The sequence below is a fragment of the Podarcis liolepis genome, assembly GCF_965112155.1.
Source record: "Podarcis liolepis genome assembly, chromosome: 1".
In the NCBI taxonomy this organism is placed as follows: Eukaryota; Metazoa; Chordata; class Lepidosauria; order Squamata; family Lacertidae; genus Podarcis; species Podarcis liolepis.
This window is the reverse complement of record NC_139554.1, coordinates 68,756,998-68,772,808: the sequence shown is the minus strand read 5'-3', so window position 1 is coordinate 68,772,808 and position 15,811 is coordinate 68,756,998. Positions and strand designations below refer to the sequence as shown.

At 38.0% G+C, this 15,811-nt stretch overlaps 1 protein-coding gene across 4 annotated transcripts in view; it reads right to left on the bottom strand.

Moving 5' to 3' along the window:
- The window catches only part of SBF2 (SET binding factor 2), a 230,333-nt gene that overhangs the window by 158,054 nt on the left and 56,468 nt on the right, over nucleotides 1–15,811 (bottom strand). For all 4 annotated transcript variants that reach the window (XM_083476221.1, XM_083476222.1, XM_083476223.1 and 1 more), the window contains one exon: nucleotides 12,142–12,227. In XM_083476221.1, the coding sequence (XP_083332347.1) occupies nucleotides 12,142–12,227 (86 nt within the window). The remainder of the gene's footprint in view (nucleotides 1–12,141; nucleotides 12,228–15,811) is intronic.

Here is a 15,811-nt window from a genome sequence, read left to right as displayed (position 1 = left end):
TTAGGTTAAGAACGGTTTTGGGTTAAGAACAGACCTCTGGAACAAATTAAGTTTATAACCTGATATACCACTGTATATGGGCTCATTGATGTAGGAAAAGAAAATACTCTGGTTGGCGGCTCAAATCCCCGCAACGGGGTGAGCTCCTGTTGCTCCTGCCAACCTAGCAGTTTGAAAGCACGTCAAAGTGCAAGTAGATAAATAGGTACCGCTCTGGCGGGAAGGTAAATGGCATTTCCGAGCGCTGCTCTGGTTTCTCCAGAAGTGGCTTAGTAATGCTGGCCACACGACCCAGAAAAACTGCCTGAGGAAAAACGTCGGCTCCCTCGGCCAGTAAAGCTAGATGAGCACCGCAACCCCAGAGTCATTCGTGACTGAACTTAACTGTCAGGGGTTCTTTACCTTTACCTTTTTACAAAAGAGTTCTGGTTCCAAATGTCAGAGAAGCCAATATATTTTATTGTTTAAAGATAAACTTTCCTACTCTGAAAAACTAGAGAAAAGACACCTCAGTTAATGCTACAAAGGTAACAAAAAAGAAGGAAGCATTTGATCTCTTCAGAAAGCTAGAACACTTTACCTTTATGTCTAAATATGGACAAATAATTTACTGCCCACTTTTCTGAAACATCCTGCCAATTCTACTAGATTTAATATGAAGGTCATGAAACAGATATGCAGAGTCCAACAATACATCTTAAAAATTTTAAACGTCAGCAAGTCTCTGCAAGTATATTACTGGAGAATGAAGAACATCCATTGTGAAATAAGCTTTCCTGCTATGTAGTTTTAAAAGGAGCTGAAACGGTGCCACAGAAATCGATCTGGCATCTATGGAGGAAATAGAGACAAAATATGCCTGCTAGGTGCAGTAGCCAATTGTTGACTCACTCTTTTGAAGCAAGATGTCTCTGCATTTCTCTGTCAACTTTGTCACTTCTATCATCATCATCTTACTGTGTGGGCTAAAACTGTTTGGACTTTTGTTGTCACTATAGACATAGTTAGAATAAGATGGCTTTTAAATAGAGGCTCATGGAACAGATGAAAAGACAAGGCAAAAAGACTGACAAACATGTCGGAACAGAGTCCTATGATTATTCCACAGCAGGACTAGAAATGTACATTTGCAGCTAGCGTGGAATCAACAAAATCAACATCTCTCTTACTGAAATGTCTGGATTTAATACTATTTGATACATGAAGTACCACCTAATTCTGACATCACTTTTTTATTTTTATTTTCTGCATAGGCTTTTGCTTACTAGCATTAATCCAGTACAAACCGATTAGGTTACAATACAGTAGTAAATAGTAAATTAACATTCTACCCTTGTAGAATTGGTATAGAAACACTGACACTGTAGAAGAAATGTGTTTTGCTAATGTGAACTGGTTTGGTTATAAAATATCAGATATACAGAATAGTAATGGAAGAAAATACTTAAGAAATTTGATCCAAAGTTCTGATTTAGAAGCCTAGATAGATCTTCTTCTGGTTCACAGGCTACATCCTTCATTTTACTATAAAGGCAGCATAATGGTATGTATGGAAGGACATTCCCACTTTTGTCTCATATACACACATTATGTACATATATTATGGAAAATGCCTCTAGCAGTATGACATATTTTTGTTGCTTTAGCATCAGAACATCTGCAATTAACTTTTTTCTGATGGCAATGTTCTGAACAGTGGGTCATCAAGATAAAAGCAGACATAAATCCTCTTATACCAACACAAGTAATATCATTCATCAGCTCAGATTTTTTTTTGTAACATTACGTACGGAACATATTTGCATTGTATGCAAAGGAGTCTCTAATAGACACATTATGGAAATAAAAACAAATCAAAACACAAAAAGGGAAATCCCTCAGACACTATTAATATTTTAAAATTGTATGAACTCAACTATTGTAGACTACTATTATTTACAAACTATCCAAACTCTTAAAAGGTGTATCTCTGGACAGTTTACAGTACAATTTAAAAACCAAGTTTACAAGATATCATTATTCAGGTGTTTTTTTTAACCAAATTATATAGGGCTCAGACCATACTGAACATAAGGAACTTATTTTATATATGACGACAGAAGGACACAACTAGTTACAACACAACAAACAACAACTGTAACAATTAAAACATGCAATAAAATGCAAAATCAATAGAATAGTAAAACAGCAAGCCATAAGCATTAAGTCTAATTTTTGCAAAAACTTATTATATATATTTTGAGCACCCTATCACCTCTGGCAAGGCACTTGCTTTATTGCTAAGTATGTTAAGCACCCACCTTTGGAAGAATCTTTCAGTTATGATTTGATTATGATTTGAATTTTTCCCCCATATACAGTGGTACCTCGGGTTAAGTACTTAATACGTTCCAGAGGTCCGTACTTAACCTGAAACTGTTCTTAACCTGAAGCACCACTTTAGCTAATGGGGCCTCCTACTGCTGCCGCGCCGCTGGAGCACGATTTCTGTTCTCATTCTGAAGCAAAGTTCTTAACCTGAAGCACTATTTCTAGGTTAGCGGAGTCTGTAACCTGAAGCGTATGTAACCTGAACCGTATGTAACCCGAGGTACCACTGTATACTAAAATAATACACATATACTTGAGGCAATTAATTAATTGGTAAACATTTTAGCTTAGTTAATGCATTATTGCTTCAGATTGCAAACCACTTTGAGCTTCCTTTAATTAAGCAAGCTAAAAATGTGCCAAATGCTGAGGAATTCATGTCATTGGCTATAAAATCAGCCAGAAGTTTTTTTATTATTCATCAATAAATAACAGCAACATATTCTTCCATCTTAGAAGGACTGGCAACAAGTAATTGGTGTAAGAACAGGTGATTTTCATGTCCAAAATCTTAAGAGAGTATATGCAATGTATTGTGCAGCTTTTAATACTTAAAGTCCTTAATAATATGAGTGCAATCTGCCTCAGCGAGCACCTCCTCTTCTCAAATGGGTTCAAATGGAAAGACTGAAGTTTTATTTTATCTATTTTATCACTTGTCATTACTTCTTATAAAAGTAAAACTTCACAAGAAAATTATGTAATAGTTAATAAAAAATCCTCTAAGAGGCATTGTAGCAGACATGGCTAACCAGTGGCTCCCTAGATGCTGCTGCCTTCCAGTTCCTATCAGCCTCAGCCAGCTTAGTCAATGGCCATGGGTGATAGGAGTTGTAGTCCAGTAATAGCTGGAGAGCCACAGGTTTCCCACTCCTGCACTGTAGTATGTACAATATGACAATTAAAATGTTCAACTTGATAAAAAAAGAAATTAATGAAAAAGTTTTTTTTTTAAAAAAAAGGTAAAGGACCCCTGACAGTTAAGTCTAGTCGCAGATAACTCTGGGGTTGTGGCGCTCATCTCACTTTACAGACCAAGGGAGTCGGCGTTTGTCCACAGACATTTTTTCCGGGTCATGTGGCCAGCATTACCAAGCCGCTTCTGGCGCAATGGAACACCAAAACCAGAGAAGTGCATGGAAATGTCATTTACCTTCCTGCCAGAGCGGTACCTATTTATCTACTTGCACTTTTTGGGGTGCTTTCAAACTGCTGGGTTGGCTGGGACCGAGCAACAGGAGCTCACCCCGTCGAAGGGATTCGAACCGCTGACCTTCTGATCGGCAAGCCCAAGAGGCTCAGTGGTTTAGACCACAGCACCACAAGTACTGATATTCAAAAGGCTGTTGAGTTCCAAAATCAAGTCTCTAAATTCAATTTGTTCACATGTAGAATCTCACAGAATACATAGACCCAGTACATCCACACTATTTCTGGATCTGTTAACTCTGTGCATATACAACACTAGACTATAGTTACTTTTTCAGCCTTAAAGTAAGGTAAACAAAGAAGAAATTCTGCACAGTTACAAAATCAATACCATCTTGCAGGGTCCCTCCTCCTCCTCATGTGAGTTCACATGATGCTTCATGAAGATTAACATTCACTAAAGGTTATTTTCATCATGGTTTGCAAATCAGCTTCAAACTCTGTATAGGGATAGTGACAGTGCAGACATAATGCTACATCTTGGTTAAGACTAAAAGGGCAAGAATGGGTGGGGGGGATTTTTTATAGGAGAGTTGAAGGATGCACCTGGTCTTCTACCCATGATTCAGACACACAGAAGTATTATTTTTTATCTGAATCTTGGAATTAACTTTAGGTTTAATATAGGTTTCCACCAATTCAGAAGGCACATCTAAATGTTTTGTGTAAAACACTTGCCCAAAGTTACTTAGCAACATAACTGAGTTGCCATGAAACACTTGCACATTTTTGTACTTGCATGCACTTGAATTAAACTACATCAACATGATTCAAGAATAAGACACACTGACTCATTACTATGTAGCACACGAATGTACACATAGAAGCAAGGTTTAAACTTAGCTTTAATATTTTTTCATGACTGTCTCATTATCTTAAATTATCCCTTGTGTCATAAATATTAGTCAGATACACAATACTTTTAATCTCATTTTGCGTAAAGACAGAGCTAAATACCAAGTATGACATAGCATATCCACACCTTTGTGATGCCTTAAGGTGAAGTAGGAAGCACACAAACTTGAATGCCAGTGCCACTTAAGCAATGAGGCTTACTCAAAAGTAAATGTGTTTATGAGAAGGGTAAAGTCCTCTTGGTTTCTGCAAAGATTTGCAATGGAAAATTTAATATTCAATTAAAATTGATTTGGGTCATATTTAAAAATTAAGATAACTCCACCAGTATGTAATGATTATAAGTCAGTATGGATAGTTTGAAAGAATCTCTTCTGATAGCTTATAAGCTTATTTAAAATAAAAAAGACTTATAGAGTAAGGTTTTGAAAAAAGGGTTATAGTAACACAGTTCCCAGAATTCTCAGGTCTTCCATAACAAAAAATCACTACATAGCATTCAAATGTATCCAACTCTCCAGTGTGAAAACAACTGAAGTTCTTTTCTTTCAGAACTATTTTAGAGAAAGGCATTCTTAAAATTCACACACGGAAGAGTTTAATTGCCTCCCTGAATTTATTGAACAGACAATCTGAAACTATTCACATTGGTTACTAATTTTCCTGCTTTAGATATCTTCTTTAACATAATTGCAGGCAATCAGAAAGATCAATGGCAAATTTATGTCATGTACATTATAGTAGACTGTGTTTTTCAAGCTACAGCCATGAATGATAGTAGCCAAATTCCAACGTGAAAGAAATCTTTGCTCCCTAAAAGCACTTACAATATTCTAGGTTCAACAGTGGATCAAAGGAGCCAACATTTGATGCAGTGGATGACAATAGCAGGCTGAACTGCATCAGTGATGTGTTCCCAACACACAAATATTGTCATAGAAACATCAAACATAATGCAAGCAGATGTCTACTCAAGTAATGGAACTTTCCCAAGCTCACCACAGATCTGATCCTCCACAGCAAAGGTGGGAAGGGTACACAATGCAGAAAGGGAAAAGAGAAATAGAAGTTCTATTGCACCTGCTGAAGTCTGTTCCACTGACAGACAACCACCACTGGACATTACTGTCATGAACAGATGCCAGGAGCAGGTCTGAAATAACTCACATGGCTTCAGTGAATTCCTTATTCAAAGAAATAAGACAGCTCAAAAGGCTACACCTAGAGAACACACCAACTCTTGCCAGTAGAACCTGCCCTTATGAGGCAGTTGTGAGCTGAAGGTCCCAGCCTTCCCACAGTTCCCTAAGCTTCCTTCCCAAGCAATCAGACTCTGTTGTCTTACCTGTCTTTGCTCCACCCTCTTCATACCTCTTCTGATTCATGGAGACCAGCGGGAGGGGATCTGGTTGCAGGAGGAGGGGGATAATCCCTGGCTTTTTCAGCAGCCTGCCTCATCTCTGCCTCTTGGCCCCTTTCCTCTCCAACCTCTGCCTCTGGTTCTAGACTGTTCTCTGCCACAGACTCTTTCTGTTCTTTAAATCTTGTTACCTCTTCAGCTTCTAACACCTCCTCCTCCCCATCTGATCCATCTTCTCCCTCTGACCACTCATCACCATCCCACCACCAATCCTCTGGCTCTGAGCCTTCTTTCCTTGGGGGTTCCCTAGTTGGTGCCTCCTACCACTTCAACCTATTCTCAACACTTACCTTCTATCATTTCAGCCATACAATTCAGAATCAGCACACTTACCAATATCCAGTACAAAATTAAGAACACGCAACAGAATAAGCACCACAGCTCCATATTCTCAAATCAGAATTAAAAGATACAATGACTTTGCACACATGTCATTTCTAATTAAAATCCACAGTCAGTACAGTAGTCAAGATCAAACTGCAAGCAGGTCCTGGTGTGGTCAACTTTTGCTTGTTAGGTAGAGAATAGGATCTTTTAGAATTTCAGAGAGGAAGAGGCCGCCTTAAACTTTCAGGGACACTTTTAAGGAACAACATATGCAGATATAACAGAAGGTAGGTGGTCTCACTGTTTCTCATTGTATACTCTGCTTTAAGTAGAGAATGCAGCCAATAAATTTATAAAACAAAACACATTGCAGCAGCATTTGTTATGCTGCTGGAAACTAGTCTTCGCTTACCTTATGAAAGGTTTGAATTGTTACAGAGAAATACAATCTTGACCAAGGACCATAGTAGGGCAAAAAAATGTACACAGTGTGGATGCGCACTGCTGGATCTACAATAAAGCCTCCAACGTTCTGAAAAACTATGTGTTTATACATAATGTACCCTTGTGTATAAGGAAAGCCATCAAAAGGGAATGTACCTGCACAACACACCCTTGAACTGGGTGCCATCAGTGTATTGATTCAGTATCAAGAGATCCAAACTATTATTGTATCCTCTTCACAGAGGAACAAGTAAGTGCTCATGAACCATGGGAGGACGAGCAGAAACAGGTGCTAGAATTAGGTTCAAAATTGACTGCAGGGCCATAAAAAATGGACAAAAGACATCAGCTTGAAAGGTTAATGACAGAAGGGTACCACAGTTACCAAGCACAGTTCTGCTGCTGAAGCAAGAGCTGGAATATTACATGGCAGCATTTATGGATGGGCCAAGTGAGAAGAGGAGGCAGGACTATTTGTACCTAAACATGAGGCATTTAGGAGGTATCCAAGCTGAACATGTGGAACAGAAATAGGGGAAATAATCACCAACTCCAATTTTGCTGGTACATGAATGATGAGATCTAATGTCTTAAGATCATCTGAATTTTTGAGGGGGGAGGAAGCATCACCTTTGTTTGAAAGTGTCCCCACCCTTCTCAATTCCTGAATGTTCATTAAATCTTGGATTTCAATTAATTATCCATTTTCTATTTTGCGTGTTCATGACAAATATTCAACTGATTTTTTTAAAAAGCTTATAAATGCTGTCCCTAATATGACCTTTAAACAGTTGAGTTTACTTTGGAAGTTTGAACCTTAAATAGCTTGGCTTAACAGCTTATTTGAAAACAGAAAAAAGAACATTTTGTTCAGAAAGATTTTGCTTTCATCCAGAAAATTAAGATCTGTATGTAAAGCCAATTCTGCTTAAGTTTGTCCCAACAACCAATGAAAGGTTTGACCTAGAGGTGTACAGTATTACAGACTGCTTTCTCAATTTATACACACCCAGAGGTTGTGTCCATTAAATATTGTTTAGAAGAGATAGTAGCAAAATATTTTGTGAAGTCTCTTTTTGAAACAAAGCTGATCATGACCTTTCATCATAATTTTGTCCTCCAATGCTGATTTAAAAATGGCACCTTTGAATCTAAATTGAATGAGATTCTACGTGCATGCATACTGCAACTAACTGATTGTTTTCCAAAGCTTTGGTAGCAGATGATAATACATGGATTTATTTAAGCATAGTAAAGATGGAGGAAAAATATCTAGTTAACATGTAGGAAAAATAATTATTGATATTAGCTCAGAACTTTGAAATTAAATGAATTTCAAAGCAGTGCTTGGAGTACTTCTCTTGCAGCTAATGTTAAAACCAACTAACGGAATAAGTTATTTAGAATTATTTGTGAAGTTGGATAGAAAGGAATTGATTATGCATTCCAATCAGACTTGTGCTAGTATATATTATCTGTGTCGTTAGTCTTGTTAAAATATATTTAAAAAGCACACGAAAGCTTATACGAAGAACAAACTTAGTTGGTTTCTAAGGTGCTACTGGACAATTTTTATATATATTTCGACCGCGTCAGACTAACACGGCTACCTACATTAAGTCTTGTTAGTTTCTCTGCGGCAAGAACACTCCAGTTTCCCAGAGAAGAAGAAGAAGAAGAAGAAGAAGAAGAAGAAGAAGAAGAAGAAGAAAGAAGAAGAAGAAGAAGAAAAAGAAGAAGAAAAAGAAGAAGAAAAAGAAGAAAAAGAAGAACTTTGTACGGTGATCTCAAAATCTAGGAGTTAGCTCTTTACAATATCTTGGCTGCAAGAAAGTTAAAACAAGCTTTGCTACATTTGACCATTTCAATTATAACATCTTGCGAACAGGCATTTCATAAGATGCCTAGCCAATTCTACAGAATATAAAACAACTTTAATCTATAATTCTACCTCAAAGCATGCTAACATCACACTGCCTTCAATATTTACACACACTTCAGAACATGATCTAATGCAAGGTTTCTCAAACTTGGGTCTCCAGCTGTTTTGGACTACAATTCCCATAATCCTTGACCACTGGTCCTGCTAGCTAGGGATGGTGGGAGAAGCACAGTCATACCTCGGGTTGAATGTGGTTGCTTTCGGGTTGCGATCCGCGGCAACCCGGAAGTAATGGAGCGCGTTACTTCCGGGTTTTGCCGCTCACGCATGCGCAGATGCTCAAAATGACCTCACGTGCATGCGTGGAAGCGGCAGAACGCGAGCCGCGCACACGCAGACGCATCTTACGTTCCATTCAGGATGCGAACGGGGCTCCGGAATGGATCCCGTTCGCATCCCGAGGTACCACTGTAGTCCAAAAACAGCTGGAGACCCAAGTTTTGGAAACCCAGATATAATGCATTCAACTTCAGTTTCATTCCAATTCAAGTAGTGGCATGAAGATCAGGGAAAGAATCCAGAATTCCTTGCTGAGATTTTCAAAATAGTGGCAAGCAGATAATTATTTTTTTAACAGAATGTTAGGGTCTGTACAGGCAACACTTCTTCATTCCTGCTTGGGAATGGGACCACCCAAAGAGATTTGGGCAAACTCCTGCAATTGCAAGAGGAGGAAGGGGAAATTGGAAGGAATTCATATTGAAAAATAAATGAAAGGCGTACAGATCTCCCTCTTCATAGTTTCTACAGCCAGACAACCGTAGAATGATAAAACACAAAGAGAACAAATGTTAGCCAAAGTCAACCCAATAATATAGGGGGTATCAACACCACTCAAGGCTGCCCAAAAAAATAATGAGTAATAAAAATTATAACTGAACTGCAGAGACTAGAGAAGGAAGCATAGCACAACAAGCAGATTGAATAAAGAAAGAAGAATCTGAGAAATGCTGGGGGACTTTCTCAGAGGAGTACAGAACTAGGATGAAAATATTGTACAATACTGTGGGAGAATGTAAAGCTTTTTGAAGCTCAAACAGGGCAATAATTTCCTTACATGAGGAGTGAGGGAGTGGATGCTATACTGCAATGAAGGAACACATCTTTTCTCATCCTCCCAAACACAAAGATGGGGTGCTCCATGAAGGGAAACAATAGTGAGTCTCAAAGGCACAAGTCTGAGAGCACATGGTGAAATTACTAGGAGCGACTGAGGCAGCTTGAGTCTGGTCAGTGTGTGGATGGGAAACACCTGAGAACCTCATGTACACCGCCTTTTGTTCAGAAAAACATGATGCAAATGTACCAACTTATTAGATCCCAGCTGTAATCAGGGACTGGCTGGGAGACAGTAAAATGTAGTCCATCAATCTTATTGATGGGCATTCATCTAAACATTTAAAACTCCTTAATACCTTTAAATCCATTTAAGTCAAGGATGCCATGTTAGATATATAAAACGTTATTCACTCTCCAGTATATTCTGAAACATCCTCACGACCAAGTAATTCCTGAATCCTTATTTTCAAAAGGCCCAAGAAATGTTGAAGTCTTATTGGAAAATTCTCAGTTGTTGACAACTATGAAAATCAAAATTTACTGGGGATCATTTTATTTTATATATACTGTGATTTCAGAATTTATTGTTTTTACAGTATTCTGTTCTTCAGTTATATTCGGGGAAATTCTTGGATCACATCACTAAAAATATTTTCCTAACAATGTGATTTTTACAAGCCACAGAAAATATGTTCTGAGAATATTTACTACAACATTAAAAATGAAGAAACAATCCAGTACATTATGAAACTATGCTACAGAAGCATAGTTCCTGTAGAGAACCACCTACAGTCATTTTACTAATTTCAGAACACAGTTTATGGACAATTGGCTACTGACTTCAGCAATGAAAGTTGAATCATAGAAAATAATCTGACATAGAGCTTTTTTTCAATTGGAATTAAAGCAAAGTAAAACTTTGATATTTACACATTGGTCTCTGATGGGACTTGAAAAAAGGGTGGCTGATAGCAATTTGAATTACTTCATTCACGAAGCTAGGAAATGCTAGGGTATAACAAGATCCACAACACTTCCTAGAAAGCAAAATGCAGATTATATGTGGTGATGTCATAATGTCATCATCATGCTTGTTAGAAATGAAGGACCTCAGTTATGATTGCAATGTACACATTTGCAAGAATATTCTCTTATAGTCCTCCTCCAAGGCCCAACCACATGGAAAATGAACTTCAATCAAATTATGAAGCTAGAACTGTTGTTTTCTCAAAATAATTAAAATAGAAGAATGTAAAAATTATACTAAAGTAGCCAACCCTTGTCATATGAAGCAACTTTAAAAGCGCAATTATGAAAATATGATGCAGCAAACTGGCCAAATACCTAGAGATGTTCTTTCCTAAAAGCATTTTCTAGGCTTTTATTATTTTCCATAATTGATCTACAATTATTTCCCGGCAATTATAAACACATCACAATCATCTGATCTGGCATACTTGAAAACCTCTTTGCAAAGTTGACAAAATGTAGTTACAAGTTGACAAAACATAAATGTTACAAGTTGTGAAGCAGCCTTCTAGTCTATTCAAGCATACAGAATATTAGTTTTAATGAAAGCAGAAAAAGGAAATATCAAGAGGTAGCCCAGTCTCTCTCAGCAGCATGTTTAATTTATCACATTGTTCTTTTATACCCTTTTCTCCACCCCCACTGTTCTGCCCGGATACTGAGGTCCAGTGCCGCGGGCCTTCTGGCAGTTCCCTCACTGCGAGAAGCAAAATTACAGAGAACCAGGCAGAGGGACTTCTTGGAAGTGATGCCCACCCTGTGGCACACCCTCCCACCAGATGTCAAAGAAATAAACAACTATCTGACTTTTAAAAGACACCTGAAGGCAGCCCTGTTTACGGAAGCTTTTAATATTTGATGAATTATTGTATTTTAATATTTTGCTGGAAGCCGCCCAGAGTGGCTGGGGGAACCCGCCAGATGGGCGGGAAATAAATTATTATTATTATTATTATTATTATTATGCACAGGTCAAGATGCTGGTCTCAAAAATAGCTGCTAGGAGAGAAGGAAAACAAAAACAAGCACCTAAAGTTACAAATGCTAGTTGCATTTTAGGGTGGTTTTTTTATATAAAAAAAAGAACTTGACTATTAATAGATGTTATTTTTCTTATGATTAATATCCAGAAAGATGCTGCTGCATGTGCATATCTTATGCATGCCTAGGTGCTCCATTGATGTCAGATTGTATATTTTGTCACAAAAGAACAGCAGTGGATCCCCTCCAGCTTTTCATTCTTAAAGTCAGAGATCTAATGACTGATTCTTATGTAACATCTGGTGGCGTAATTGAGGTGATCCTAACGTCACCTGGGTCCAGGATGACACTTAGCAAAAGCTGATTTATCTCAAGAATTCACTAAAAGCATGCAGACACCTTTTTCACACTGACATCCTCTCTGAAGATGATGTTGAGACTATTAATCTAGATCTACATGCAAGATTATAAAGCATTTACAAATGCATGTCACAGAGCAACTTACCAACTCTATTCCCTGTGGAAAAGGAGTGTCATCCAAATCCTTTAAGGGAAATCTCTGGATTATTTTCCCCAGACCATCTCCTGATCCTAAAGTGGAAGGAAAGGGAGAGAGGGAGAGGGGATCATGAATAGTGATGTTTTGCTTTTCCAGTCAAAAGTTTACACATATGAAAAAAGTCACAATCTAATGCATACTTGCATCTGGTTAAACTGTGGCAAGAACATTTTGAGTTCTAGAAACTGTATTCAAGTGACTGCTGAAGACTGCAGAATTTAAGTTCCAGCGACACATACACGGTACCCAATCTTGTTTTCAGAAACTATGTTCTGTATTTTTACACACAGCAGTGACATTAAGACCCACTGAATACTCAATGTATACTCTTAGACATAGGCATAATGATGCCACAATGCAATAATAAGAATTCTTAATTTTACTATGCACCCATCGTGGTACTTCTTGCACATCAACCACTATGGAGATTAAACCAGATAGGAAAATGTACAGTTGCATAAAAACGCAAGGGGGAGCACATGAATGTGTCATCCCTACAGGAATATGTAACAGCATAGTACAAAATCAATTTAGCATTTCCACCTTCCGTGTACATTTATGGCTTGCCTCTATTCAAGGTATTGTAACTTAACTTGTCCCTGAGCAAACTCCCATATAGCTTCCGTTCAGTCACTGCAGATCTGATGTTGAATGGAAGATACATATTCAAGAACCAATGCAAGTAAACTCCAGTTTTACTGTCCTATAAAATACTGCTTCATTGCATCATATTACACACATTTTAATTTACGGTAATATAATTAAATGGAACCCAGTACTTGTACATGATCTAACTGTGCTTGAAGCACCATAGAGTAAACAAGAAAAGAAAGCTGGATCTATCTTAGAGGTCAGTTAAATATACAATTAGCTTGTGTGTGTGTGTTTTCAGGAGGGCGGGCAGTTTTGTTTCAATGAAGCATTTTAAGCAACATCATAAGTGCCCATGAGAATCAGATCAACCTAGTTCAGCATTCTGTTCCCACAGTAGCCAATCAGATGCCTATGGGAAGCCCACAAACATCACATGAATACAACAGCAGTCTCTCCCTCATGATACCCAGAAACTTATACTGGAAGTAGTACAGCCTTATCCTCCATGAATTTGTCTATTTCCTTTCAAAGCCATCTAAGTTGGCAGCCATTATTACAGTGAACCATGGCAATGAATGCCATAGTTTAACTATGCATTATGTCTCTCCTTAATCTCCCAACATTCACCTTCATTGGATGGTATTCTGAGAGGGGAAGATCTTCTTAATCCACTTTCTCCACAGTATGCATCCATTTTATACACCTCTTTCATGTCCCCCCCTTACTTGCTTTTTTTCTTCTTCCCCAAAACAAAGGGGCCCCAAACTTGTAATTTTCCCAACCCCTTGATCGTTTTGGCTGCTCTTTTTTGAATCTTTTCCAGCTCTACAGTATCCTTTTTTTTATGTGTGGCAATGAGAATTTTATAGTATTTTATATAGTATATAAAATTTTATATAGTATCCCAAATGCAGTTGCACTACAGATTTGTATTGAGGCAATGTAAGATTAGCAATTTTATTTTCAATCCATTTCCTAATTATCCCCTGGAATCTAGCTCTTTCACAGCTGCTGCACATATTTTAAACAAGCTGTCCACTACAACCCCAAGATCCCTTTCCTGGTCAGTAACAGCCAGTTCAGTGCACTACAGTGGTACCTCGGGTTACATACGCTTCAAGTTACATACGCTTCAGGTTACAGACTCCGCTAACCCAGAAATAGTATCTTGGGTTAAGAACTTTGCTTCAGGATGAGAGCAGAAATCGCGCGGCGGCGCGACAGCAGCGGGAAGCCCGATTAGCTAAAGTGGTGCTTCAATTTAAGAACAGTTTCAGGTTAAGAATGGACCTCCGGAACAAATTAAGTACGTAACCAGAGGTACCACTGTATTAGTGTTAATGTAAGGTTAGGAAGTTTTGCCCTAAACAGCATCACTTAAGGAAGGAAGCTGCAAAGTGCTTTTTACATACAATACACTTTTATCCAGTATCTGCAATAGGCCACATTCATTTTAAGTTGCCATTAATTTTAAGTTGTATAATCAAGTTGCTGACATTATGTAAACATATTGTGTAATATGGAAACATTCTATCATACTTGCATAAAATCTAGGTAGATATATAGTACCAGGATACTATTCTAATTTTATATTCCTTGTTAAAGATCAGATTGAAAGAAATAGAACAGATATCCAGAATACAACTGGTTGTATCATCAAGCTTTAAACACGGAGTGATCTGAGAGATCAATTACAAAATTGCAACATCACAAAAATATAATATACAAAGTTATGCAGGAATACACCTGTAAGTCGCCCCAAATATTGATTACATAGGACTGTATCCAATTGTGTCCCTGAACTTATATCAAGCTTCTGTGAGTAGAATGGGGGGGGGTAGTTTTTGCTGAGTCACCCTCCCCTCTGAATTCCTTCCACACAATCTGCCCCAGAGCATTGTGGACCATTTGGAACAGCATGGAGGGGGGGCTGCCAGAGAAGGGAGGAATTCAGAGAAATCACCTTCCACTAGATCCATGAGCTGCTGGTTTCTTCAGTTGGTAAAACATCAGCAAAAGGCATCAGTAGTTCTGTGCTCTTTTTTATTCTCCTTATATGAAGGGGATGTGGTCTTTTAAGGTCAGGAGAAGGGAGGGGGAGAGAGAGATAGTACATGACTTTATGTGGCTGCTGTATCATTGCCTGCTGTCTCCTGACTGGAATGTGTAGCACAAGCTCATTCTGGCTGACTCTTCTGGCTTTGAAAAGGACAGGCACCTGGGATGTTGCCATCCCAGAATATTGGGGAGGTGACTGGAAGTGGTAGCAGAAGCAGGCGGAAGCTTAGCAGAGAATGAGTAAAGACTCTAAATAACTGCTTGCAAGACAGCATTAATATTGCTGTACATCAGAGTGACTCCCTCCTATTTCAATGTAGCCTCCCAAGAATGAAGTCATCAAAAATAAAATAAGGATATCAGACCTAACATCCACATGTCTCTCAAAAAATGCAGCACATTCTACTTTAAGAAAAAATCTCAAGGGAAAAGTACACACCAAATTCTTCCAATATTTTGATATAAATTTGTGATGATCCCTGATTATTTTTTGTTCCTTAGACCCATAAAGTCAACTCACAACATTAAACTGCAATAAAACTCCTAGCTCCCATAAATTCACCGGGTCATTGACTTTAACAATCTTCAACTGACTCGTTCAAATTGTCAGCTAGTCTCTTGTTTTGGATATCTCTGATTACAGGATTTCTATCACACTGTAAATGCGAACACACACATCATTTTTACATTCTTAAGCATGACAACAAAGAAGGTGTTAGCAGAAAATGTTTTATTAGGAGCATATGAAAAAAATTGTAGCAAGCAAGGCTGGTTTCAAGTTCAACAAACTAATGGCAGTTATGACAACATTCCATAAATATTGGGAGGCAATGTTCCAAAGAACAACTCCTTGTCAAATAAAATTTCATTCAAACTTCTTTTCACTTCCAGATTATAATGTAGTATTAATGAAGTCTTAAAAATTTGGAATGTATATTCTTTCTCATCTTCTGCTGCTCACGCC